Below are 12,687 nucleotides of genomic sequence, written 5' to 3' on the forward strand. Positions count from 1 at the left end.
TACGAATTCGAAAATGTCCACTTTTCTGATTATGACCCATATATTAACAGCGTAATTCTAATTTCTTATTTTATCTCCATTTTAGGCTACTTTTTATAATCTGACAGGGTCTTCTTTCAATTAAACTATTAAATTAACTGTTAAAAGTACCTATTAAATTGTAGTAATCTGCTAATAATACATATTTTTCATTTAAGCATTCTGAAGTTATGGAAACAAATTAAATCACTTAAAACTTCTAAAACAGTTCATAATAAAATTCAATATAAACAAATAGGAAACATATTATTAAATATTTTCTACTTTTATATATAAATATAAGCTTGACGGAAAGTCAAGCGACAAAGCCTTATTAACAAACCTTGTCGAACATTTGACAAATAATTATTTTAAAGAAATAAAGTATAGAGAACTAAACTAAAAAGAAAACAATTAGAGAAACAACTGTAAGTATAATATGGCCCAAAGGTTTTAGATACTAACGAGAGACTTCCCTAGTGCTTCTTGTACCAAATTAACCAACTCCACGGCTTCGGGTAAGCTAAGACTTTGAAAGTAGTCGTATTTGAACATGCAATCCTGTTTGGTTGATGTATTTTCTTTGTCATCTGATGCATATTCAGGATGAAACTGCATTATAGAACTGAAAATAGTTCACAATATGTCAATTATAATATACTGGAGGCCCGTGCGGTTACGCCCGCTTGAAATATATAAATGTTTATTTAAGTGTATTTAGAAAAAAAACCAACCAAGCGCAAGTCAGACTCGCTCACAGAGGGCTCTGTACCAATTTCAGGAACTTTTGTCGAACTAAGTACATACTTTAAATTGACACTTATTGAAACTTTTTTATTTATGAACCGATTGTAATAAAATAAACCTTAGATGTTCTCGGAAGATTGCCAGAATTCAATAGTGAAAACTGCATCTAAATGGGTTTAGTCAATTCTGAGATTAGCGAAAACAAATGCACAGACAAAAATATTAAAAATCATTGTTTTGGATTCTATTACATTTATACAGGTTCCCAATAACATATTTTTTAAATATCTTCCAAGTACAGACACCCGACCCTCTTACGATTTTTATTATAAGTACAGAAGATAAGAAGACTACAATACTTTAAAGATTAATAAATACGTACCCCAATTTTTCTTCCAAATTGAAGGACTTTAATATATACTCATGGAAACATATTTCGAAGTACGCGTTTATAAGCTGTTTCTTTGGGTTTCTGAAAAACGGGACATATTCAATGAATTGAATGTTAGAATCTTATATTAATGTCTCAACATAGTAAGTAAAAAATAAAATCATACATTCGTTTAGTGCCTCCTTTTCTCATTGTGCGTCGGACTAACATTTCGAAAATCTTGTCAATCTACAAACAAAGTTTAATGTCAATTTGTTAAAAAAAGAATAAATATAAACAGATGATCAGCGGGTAATTAAACATTTTTAACTTTCTGTAGCTCTATGAGCAATAACTAAGGTAAATGGCCCAAAGTTCGCGCTCGTACGTTATTTCGTTAGTTCTGGTTCTGGCAAAAAAATAAGCAATTTAAGTTATATTTACGTAAAATATATATTTGTAAAAATTCGAATGAAAAATTTATTTTATATATAGAGATAATATTTTTTTTTCTTTATCTGTAAAAAATCTTATCAAAGGTAAGAAAGATTGAGAAAATCCAATCTGCACGGTACTTTAGTATTATATAGAATGTAGGGTATAGTCTGCCTTTGTTATGTTGGCTATTCCAACATAATATAAGGCAGACTAACGATGCAGTGATAGCATACTGTTAGTGGACTATGGAGGCGGGTTCATAGCCCCACGATATTAACTCCATCAAGGAAATAATAAGATTGTGAAATTTTTCGTGTTATGATGCTAGTAACAAAGCTAGTACATAGACTAGGTAAAGCTAATACCATAGGACCACCCAATTAAATCTTCACAAGGAGTCCTGTGAAATTAACTATTAATCCCTTAACTATCGTGTTTTTTTGGTTTTTTATTATATTTAATCATCCATTTTGATGGCACACATATAATTCTTTAAAAGGTGAATCAAATCACAAAATAGCTTCAGGTACACGCATGCGTACTAAGCCTGTACCTTCCATTTTGTTTGACTGCATGCGTTTGGCTTTTTTATACATGAAACAAAATGGCTGTCTATATAAAAAACTTCGATTATTGCACATGCACATATGCATGAATTAAATATCAATAATATTTAAAAATAACTTTTACCTTGTCTGGATATGACATGGTGCCCGGGGCACTGGAACCTCGCCTTTCTTACTACTAACTACTAACAAAAAAATCTATTGATTATCATGTTTGTTAAGAATATTTTTTTTGAGAAATAAAATTTTAAAAAAAATCATTTCAACATGACAATAATATGAAAATATTACCTGCTTTTCACGCCAATTCACTTAACACGAGAAACTTCACATCCAGCACGAAACTGTCACTGGTTCGCACTGACGAGCGGGCGGTAATGGAGATGCCGAGCGTATTACAAGTACTGAATTTCAGGCAAATATTCGCGCAACGTTAACGCGTCGATCAATGATGAATTGGGCGTTGGCGGCGTTGGTCGGCTGGTAGTAGTTTCATTTTAAATTTAATACAACAATTGAATAATTTAATATTTTATTTAAACTAACTTTAAATAGTTTATTTTCTTCAGACATCCTACTAGCATCCTGGATATTGAAACAGTCGATCTTCGCCGTCTGTTATCCAACTTAAAAATTTTGCGTTGTTAAAGTGAAATGATTGTATCGATTTCTAAAAAGTGTGCCGTGACATTAGGTTTGTGAAATAGTAATATTATATAATTTTGAGATGTTCTAAGACAAAGATTAGTGTAAATATCTAGTACGATATATGAAGTCTTCAATTCTTTATTCCTGACATGGTGGTACATCGTATCGTCCGTTGCGTTTAGGTTATATTAATAGGATTCATATTTCAAAAATTTATAATGTTCCTAAAACGTCGACGAATTAATCAACAATTAATTAAAATACAACAGAAATGGGAGGTTTCATCGGAAAATATTAAAAAAAGGAATATACGAGAGTGGATTTTGAATATGGAGAAACAAGGAAAGAATGATCTGAGCTTCCAGGACATGCAAAATTTACTTAATGTGAACTGCCAGAAGACCTCGTAAACTTTTCTTTAAATAATGTTTTTGCCTTTAATGTTATACATAATTATGAATAGACTATTTATTTGACAAATATATAAGATATTATGAAAAACCTTCCATACCTTCGAATAAAAATTAAAGAATTGATTGATAATGAAAAAATATGTGTCCTAATAGAGTCATATTGTAATCGTAGCTTATAATGTATTAAATACATATAAAATTGAATTAGTTTTATTACCCATTGCCGTTCTTTAAATCTGTGTATAAAATTTTTAGAATCCAAGCGAATTTTCTTTATATAATTTATAAATATAAGCGAATTTTAACTATAATTTATTGACTGGCTATAACGTATGTATTGGTCGTTTACTTTATGTAATGAAAAAGCAATAATTATTTTGTAAAGCCCAAAAAGCGAATGTTGCCTATGCTTATCAACACACTTTTATTAGCTCCAGCTGTCGTCCGTGTATGAATCTGAATTACACGTTCTTCTAATTGTTGTATCATAATAAAAACTTGGCAATTATATGAATGTTAGATGATAATTGGTGACATATGGTACCTTCGAGCTGGCTTGATGATAGAATAGTAAGATGGCTGATGGAATTTTGGACTACCTACGCAGTAAAGCATATCGAGTTTGTGCTCGTATTATGTAAAGAGTGTTTTAGTTTTTTTTTACTATTATTTATTAGGTCGATATTAGGATTTAAATTACTTATGTAATAAAATTAAGTAACTAAATTTGTAATAATTGTATCGTTATAGCACTTGGCAGTAATACGTAGCTTAGGTGAGAATATAATAATGTCATGTCAACAAACTGGTCTGAAGATGAGGGCAGGACTTGAAGTTGAGAGGTTACTAGCAAATCATTCGAGCTTAGGCTCACATCATTTATAGCTCCGAGCACATTTATAGCTCTTGGACGATACAAGCAAAGCGAAAAATATACGATACAAGTGTGTTTTTAATTTATTTTTATAATTTTATAATTTTTACATTAAAATAGCATTAAATAATTATATTTACTTTAGATTTGTACAACAAAAAATGTGAGAAGGCCGTTTGCCATTTCAGTGTTTATTTACTAGTACTATTAAGCTGACTACGATTACTGCTACGACAGCTGTTACGCATTGCTGTTGCATTTTTATGCATCTCTGTCTTTCCGTTTTCTAAATAAATATTTAAAAACATCTTTATTAAAATCAAGTATCATTTACTATAAGTAACAAAATAAACATATAAACTTAGGTGGATAAACAAATTGTATTTGTTATTTAAATGAATGAATGAATTGAAAATGTGAATAAGATATAAGTAATATACAGGAGAGTGTACAACTTCAACGCCATCTTCTATTCTTATTTGGAAGTAATAATAGGAACAATACTATGTTGGAAATGTAGTATTCTATTTACCTATTCCAGATGGCGCTTATATTTTTTTTGGACTCTACGTAACAAGGACATCAGGTTAATTATATAAAAATATTCAAAAGTAAATAAGCAAAATTTTATTTTAGACAAATTTTACATTTAAAATTACAATAAATTTATAGTATTTCTTTAATACTACATATAATGTAGATATAAAGCATTCACTCGCTGCTCAGTGTTTCGCTACCTACAGTCTACGGAGCTACGCGGGCTACGCCTCGTTCCCCTTACTGCGACAATTGATCGCATTGCAGATGTAGAGGTGCCGCCCTCTGTAGGGCGTCTATCATTTAAAAGTGCATTCATATTGTGCTGCGTTTCGCTACAACCAATTTTGCATATCTTAAAATATTTCAGTGAAAACAGTAAGTTTTTTATAAGCAGTGAATTAGAAACTCTCAAGAATCGTTCGACGGCTACGAAGATAAAATATGCTCTCGGAAATTACAAATCTTTTGTTCGGCACATGGTGGGAGCTCATGTCATCCATTGTATTTCGAATCATTCTATTAATTGGATTGATGTTTGATAAGTATATCTCAATCCAAAGATGTAGAAGAATCAACAAAGAGTTAGAAGAAATGCAAAAGAAGTGGGAGATTTCACAAGAGGATATTGATAAAATGCATCAAGTCAGAGAATGGTTCTCAAAAGCTGAAAAAGAAGGACGATTTGAAAATAAGAGCCCTGAGGAAATACAGGAAATACTTAACAACCTGAACATACATTTCAGGACAACTAATTAAGCGACATCTATCTATCTATCTATCAAAGTAGCTTTCATGTTTCTATACGTCATTTCGCTTTACAGTAATTTGTTAACTGCTTGGCTGGAGGGGTTATATGTATTCACCAGAAAGCCATGTTCTACGCTGTCACATGTAATTTTAATTTTGGAGGGAAGATCGAAAGACTGTGGGAAGAATGAGGGTATATTTTTATTTCTTTATGTATAATATAGATAATATCATATCATTTAGACGTATTTACAAAACTTATATAAATCAAACTTTATTGGGCTCAAAAAAAACTTTAAGTATTGTTATATATTTAAATATATTTTTTGTATATTTTCACACCTTTTTAGAATTTTTATTAGAATATTTAACTATGTATAATTTAAAAAAAATATTTTTGACTGGCTCTCGAATGGAATGGATATGTATTTTTCTAGACTATAATTATGTCTCCATACATGTATTGTAATTTGATTACAACTAAATCGATGTTAGTATTAGTGTTAGCTATATAATATAAAAATGATTGAATTTACTAAATGTCTACTTTAAGTTATTTTCGATGTAAGTCTGAATCTCTTAAAATATCTTCTAAAAACTATCTTTTAAAATGTGTATTATAATTGAATTTAAGACTTGACACACGAATTTTAATATGTTTTATTACTTAAAACCAAAGCGTTTTCATCATGCGTATTGTATTAACGAATATTGACCAATTACAATATTCTTTAAAAATACTATTTAATATATTTAATGAACCTACCAATCACAAATATTAATAAACATGAATCAATGGTTGAGATTATTATAATAATAAATCGTTCCATTTAAGTAAACACAAATCGTCATTATTTTATTACGGGCCCTAGGCAGTTGCCTATGTTACCTAGGCCTTAGTCCGCCCCTGACAGAAGGGGCGACGAAGAGGGAACCTAAATTAGTCATGAATAATTTGTAAATGAAAGCAAGCATTTCTCCATGAATTCTTATGATTTATTGTCGGTATATATTACTACAATACATAGAGTATTGTCCTAAATTTAGTATTGTCCTTAAAAATTGGCCAATTAACTTCTTTAAGTAAATACTGAGCATAGAATTAATATTTTTTATAAAACATTCCAAATCTTAAGCGGATTTAGGTGAAGAAGATTTAGGTAAAGCATCATATTTAAAAAGTAAGTATATATAAAAGTTACTCTATTTAATTTCAAGAAGATAATAAAATTTATTGAGTTTTTTTTATTAAATATAAAAAAATAAACTCATTAATAAAGTATGATTTAATTTCAATTATAGTATGAAATATTTCATTTCCTCGTGCGGAGACTGTATTGTAAAAAAATAATATTATATTTTTTCCAAAAAGAAATTTACAAGTTACCAAACCTACCTAAGTTTACATGTCCAAATATTGAATAACATATCATCATGGTCGATTCGAAGTTCTCTGGCAAGAGTAATTATAACGAGTTATATATTTTATATTAGAATATTTTGTCTTCCGTCAGTATATATTCGCCATTTTCAGTTATTTTCATTAAATTTTCGTGATTCCATTGTTACTTTTGTTGTTTTTAATTAATAAAAACTTTAGCAGTAGAAGCTTGGCAAAGGTGCATTGACATTGAAGAGCAAAAAACGCAAAAAAATGATGATATAATAGATAATATGGTGGACTCTTTCGTCATTAATGTTGTCAGTGTATGTCAGTTGATAGTTCCTCAGAATCCTCCGAATTCTCATAAATAATTGAATTATAAATATATTTAGCTTTATTAACCTCATAGTTAAGTACATTTTAGTGAAACGTGTGCATAAATAAATTAAATAGAAATAAAAAAAAAACGTAAAAGTTTGAGAAACAGAATTTTCTTGTTTACATCTTATCTTCTGCCATAATAAATCGAGTATAGATTAATTTTTGTTACTGACATTTAATACATTTCGTGTGAATACTCTTTAACGCATGTTGTCTCTTAATGATTTATTTTAAGCTTTATGTAGACGGTACTAAAGATTTATTTGGTTTAAATATTAATAAACTCTCCCGATAGCATATTATAACGAGTACAACTTATGGATTTTTAGAGCTGTTAACCTTAATGTGGCAGCTATGGATAACAGTGCATCCAACCTGCATAGTCAAAGTGCATACATAAAATCAATATTTGTAAAATCTAGTTTTTTCGCGCAGATTACAGTTGATTAAAACTACAATAGTTATAAAACAAGAAAGTGTTGTCTATATAACGAAATCAAATACTTAAACATACTTTTCTAATAATCAATCAATTAAGCTTTGTAAGAAGATCTTCAGATTCTTATCTTTAAATATTTACAATGATATACCGCCACTTGAAGTATTTTTTCATAAGCATATACAGAATTATCACAAACATTGTTTTTCGAACAATAATTATACTAGCCCTGATGAAACGAAGAATGGATTTATTTCTAATGCATCGAAGAATCAATCAGAACTTAAATAAAACAAAAGGGGGCCAGCCCCCGCGATATCAACGATTTGAAAATATAAGAAGCCGATTTAACAAGAGGGACCCAGCTTTACGATATGCAAGAAATATGTATTTTAACGACATCCAAAATATACGTAAAAATAAAAAAACTAATTTGGAAAAACCTACTTAAGCTCTTTCTGGCAACTTTATAAAAGAAATAGTCCTTTTTACAAGCTTTTATTTAACTTGTCGTGTTAGTTAGTGTGTGTGAAATATGTATGGCGAGTTAAATTTAACCCATTTCCCCTTGAGCTGAAATTTTCATTATGATTTTATTTCTGATGATAATGAAATTTAATATAATGTATTGTAGATAATCTAAAATGGCCGCGAACAAAATGGCGATAGGTATCCAATTTTTTCACAACTCACCCTACATGGGTGGGCACCAAAGAAAACATCAAGACCGGAGGTGGATTCGAAATCTGGCCAGAGGGACTTCTGAACTAAGAAAGGTAGAGAGATTGTGTTCGACTCGTTTGATATATCTTTGAAAGCATTCTGGTTCTAATTGGTTTTATACGAATTGATAAAAAATATATATATATATATTCTAGAACAAGCTTTTATTCACAGTATAGTTTTATTAATTGTCTAGTTCATTGTTTACTTTTAAATAATCTGGAAAGTAAAGACATCTAAGAATGTTGTTTAAATATTGTGTCCTATTTTCTATTTCTGGACAAACATTTTATACTTAGTCCCTAACATTTGGAAGTATTTACAAAATATTTGTTTTATGCTCAAATATTTATAAGCTTGTATTTTACAAAACTTATTTACATAAAATTTTTATATGTAAGATTACCTTTTTATAATAATTTAAATTATTTTGACAGTTTATACATTTTTTTTTATTGGATAATGTACGTAAGGTTATTGACCTTGTAAAATTTACAAAGAAAAATGTATCCATATTAGTATAAGATTTATATTTAATTGAATTTACTTGATGTCTATTTTAAGATATTATAATGAGACAATGTTTGATTGAAGCTGTTGTCCAATTTGATAATACAGCTTCATTAATTGATGTCAATAATATGTTTCAAAACTCAAATTATTAATGGAATAAAGTAGTATTGTATCTAAATAGATTTTGTATTTATTTATTTTGTCTATTTCATCAGCTTTACGTTGTATACCACATATACCAGGGTAGACAGATGGAACCTAGTGTTAGGACACTCCGTTCCCCTGTTTCCGCTGATATTTCGAGATTTTCGATTCATTACATGTTGCGTAGAGCGATAAAATATTATTATCACGCATCCCTTTTTATTTTTGGATATAGGATTATGATAAAATATTTTCAAAAACCATGAAAATTCAAAAAGATTTGAACACAATTTTAAAAATATATATTAAATAAAAAGCATATCTAAATTTATGTTTGTTATATAAAATTTTGTATATGAAGTATTAATAATAATAAATCTATTATGGAAATATGCTAATTTTGTCATTATAACTAGTAAAATAAAAATTAAAATAAATGATCTTCACGCTGTATCCCGCACACAGCAGAGTAGGCAGAGGGAATCTAGTGTTAAGACCGTTCCTAAAAAAAATAACGACAATCTATACTAATATAATAAAGCGGAAGAGTTTGTTTGTTTGTTTGTTTGTTTGAACGCTAAGATCTCTGGATCTACTGGATCGATTTACTTTGTTTTTGTTTTGTATGAAAGCTGCATTCTTCAGAAGTGCTATAGGCTATATAATATTACATTACACATATAAACTAATAAATTAAAATACTTTCTAATTTGACATGCAATTTATTCTGCCATGTTAATAGCAACCGTCGTCGCTACGCGACCGCGTTTGTTATCGCGTCATTTTGATATTCATCCTTATGAAAATAAATATAATAGTCACTTTTAGCATTTCATCTAGATTGAAATTATATTTCTATAGAAATTATATTCTTATATATCAAGCAGGCGTAGCCGCGTCCGGGTCCGCTAGTAGTAATATAAACTTAAAGAATACGAAAATAAAATAACTAAAAAAAAATATGTGAATAATATAAAACAACGAGTAAATAAAATATCTTCACACTAATACTATAATTACTAAGTGGCACTTCCAGTTGATCTTATTCCGTACTATCCTATAATGTTTCTAATAACTACTCTACATTTCTTTGTCAATGAAAAATAATATACTAACTTAGTGTAATATACCCAGTGGCGGACTAACCCCGTCGGAGGCCCGGGGCGGTGTCGTTGAATGAGGACCCTCGAGCAACCCAACACCCCCCCCCCCCCCCCCCTGTACTGTTTTCATGTACAAATTAGTGTGTACTAAATATCAAAAGTACATGTACTAAAATTTAGCAAAAAAAAAATCCTCGTGTCCTCGAGATAAAAAGACGAATTGGGATAACAAAAGAAGCTATCATCCGTGTAAATAACGTATGGAAGAAAACAGGAATTTGTATCAAAACCTAAATAAGAATGTTAGGAGCACTGATATTCTCTATTACTACCATTCGATAGATAGGTACAGGTGGAGGCAAATCATCTGCTCTAGATGTAAAACCTGATCACTCTCAAATTCATTGTAAATTTCTACCAGATTATCTAGGACTATAGCCAGAGCGTCACCTGAAGCTTCCATCATAAGCTTAGTCCAATATAGATCATAATTTATCATCATGAGCTAGTTCACACGCTATAGTAATATTAGTTCCGCGTATAAAATAAAATAGACTGAGATCCCAGGGCCCCCAGACCTACGTTATATTAGTAAAGCTGAAATTTTGAAGATTAATAGTCTAATAAGTATGTAAGAGTGTATGCGTACTTACTAACTTGAAAGTGAGGCCCTTTCAAAGATAGCGCCAATTTAAGGTACACGCTCACCTACGTCAAAGTAAAAACGCTCGTATTTAAATATATTTTTGAGAAAAATGTAAAAAAAAATATTATAACCCTGGTATAACTCTTTACGTAGGCTTTACTCTTGCCAGACGTCCTAAAGATTGTTTAATATTGGGACAAAATACGTATACTTCTTCTACTTCTTCTTGGCATTAATCCCGTGCTGAGGGTTCTTTTGGAAGAACGTATTTGCGACGGCCAGATCAGACGCAATATAGGTTCTCAGAATATTTTCTCCCTCTGTATTACGAAGTCCGTATCTAAAACCCCAGTGAACATGTTCATACGGCTCAGCAATCTTACTGACGTGACTGTTCAAGTCTTCCCCAACAACAAACAACCATTTCGGTAGACGGTATAGCAAGTAGAACCTCTTCATTCTGCTTTCAGAATGTTTTTTTTTTGGATACGCTACAGCCGGCCTGCGGCGCATAGGCACTAGTTTAGTTTGTAGTTACGCCTTCAATCAACACCCTTATACGCATCAAGCTATTGCAGCGACCATCAGCTTCAAGAAGCCAGTTCTGAAGCTCTTCAGAAAGAACTACTGCCACACAGTTTTTACCTGAGGGTGACCCGGTGTATATAAGGCGGTAACCCTGTCCGTTATTGCGAGGCTTATTGCTCTTCCAGCAAGCTTCCTGGAGGAAAGCACACTGGACCCGAAGTCTTATAAGTACATCTGCGAGTTCTCTGCATCGTCCAGTTAGAGAGCCAATATTCTACATTGCAAAGCGGAGTTTCTGTCTAGGTACTAGTGTTTTAAGCAGTGTTCGTACTAGACACGTTGTTGCGTTCCATATTAGCGGCGGATGGCGGTTTTTAAATGGAGCAACTGCCATTTGATTTCCAAAACCACTTTGAAAAATTACGCTATAATTTTACATATATTATTTATGGACTATTTTAAGACCCCTTATAAGCACCCAAACCGATCTGATGGCTCAATCATCCTCCCAGACAGAGATGTACCTTTATTTTGCACTACTTCTGGAAGCGCCCCACTTTTAGGTTAGTGAGTACGCAAACTTTTATAAAATGACGTCGGTCTGGAGGCCCTAGGAACTTGAAGTAAAAAACTACGAAACTGGAACGACATGCAACCTAAACGGACATTAGAAAGATAAAAGTAATTTTAATTAATATAATGTAAACTACCGGTACAGGCTGCACTAATCCCTGTACTTATTTGTTTATTGGAGGCCCCCTCCAACCTCAAATTTCCTCTTAAGTAGATACTATGCGTTTTTTCAAGGGCTTATTTAGATTTTGATCAAGGGAATTTGCACCATTTGGAGGCCCCCCTGGAACCGAGGCCCGGGGCGGACCGCCCCCGCCGCCCCCCCCTTAGTCCGCCACTGAATATACCCAACGAATTATTATTGTTGTATAAAATTGCCTCATGTAAGTGAATTTTGTATTCTTATGAGAAAAAAATATCTTACACCACATTCTACATACATAGGAATCAAATCAAAAAATATAAATAAATTATTTGTAATATTACATATATAACATAAGTTTATATATTTATTCAATATAAGTTTTATTTATGCATAATATACAAGTACAACTTCACGCTTGTATCCCGCACTGTATCCCGCACATAGCAGGGTAGGCAGAGGGAACCTAGTGTTAAACACTATTCCCCACTTGAGTGCCAGAACTCAACGCCGCGCTTTGCCTCGTCACCAGAGCGAAGAAATGGAAATATAAACGTAAATAAATATTTCACTTCCTCGAGTGGGAATCGAACCCAAAACCGTCACACCCTTGTGCCGCTGCGCCACGACGGCCTATACAAATACAATTTGTAATAAAAAACGAAGCATTTTCATTATTTCACATTGCAAATTTATTAAAACTATAATAAAAACTATTTCTAGTGCATTCTTAACGAATTTAGAAGTAAC

The 12,687-nt window shown here is 31.3% G+C and overlaps 1 protein-coding gene and 1 long non-coding RNA gene across 4 annotated transcripts; one reads left to right on the forward strand and one right to left on the reverse strand.

Moving 5' to 3' along the window:
- Positions 1-437: 437 nt before the first annotated feature.
- Positions 438-2,550, reverse strand: LOC146527108 (uncharacterized). Of its 3 annotated transcripts, none has more exons than XM_085205899.1 (5): positions 2,431-2,550; positions 2,264-2,321; positions 1,323-1,384; positions 1,148-1,237; positions 438-643 (listed from the first exon to the last, which is right to left on the reverse strand). In XM_085205899.1, exons 2-5 carry the CDS (start codon positions 2,279-2,281, stop codon positions 472-474), a joined length of 342 nt encoding a protein of 113 aa, XP_085062025.1. In that variant the 5' UTR covers positions 2,282-2,321; positions 2,431-2,550; the 3' UTR covers positions 438-471. The 3 variants fall into 3 exon arrangements, with proteins under 3 accessions (XP_085062025.1, XP_085062024.1, XP_085062026.1); XM_085205898.1 differs by having other exon boundaries at positions 2,264-2,324; positions 2,431-2,540; XM_085205900.1 differs by lacking the exon at positions 2,264-2,321 and having other exon boundaries at positions 2,431-2,527.
- Positions 2,551-2,583: 33 nt separating this feature from the next.
- LOC146527109 (uncharacterized) lies at positions 2,584-6,206 on the forward strand. Its single transcript, XR_014879259.1, has 2 exons — positions 2,584-2,833; positions 3,057-6,206. It is a non-coding gene; the product is annotated as an uncharacterized LOC146527109 (long non-coding RNA).
- The last annotated feature ends 6,481 nt before the right edge of the window (positions 6,207-12,687 follow it).

Source organism: Heliconius melpomene, chromosome 21, assembly GCF_056956725.1.
Source record: "Heliconius melpomene rosina isolate 202511_hmr_F chromosome 21, ASM5695672v1, whole genome shotgun sequence".
NCBI classification, from domain to species: Eukaryota; Metazoa; Arthropoda; class Insecta; order Lepidoptera; family Nymphalidae; genus Heliconius; species Heliconius melpomene.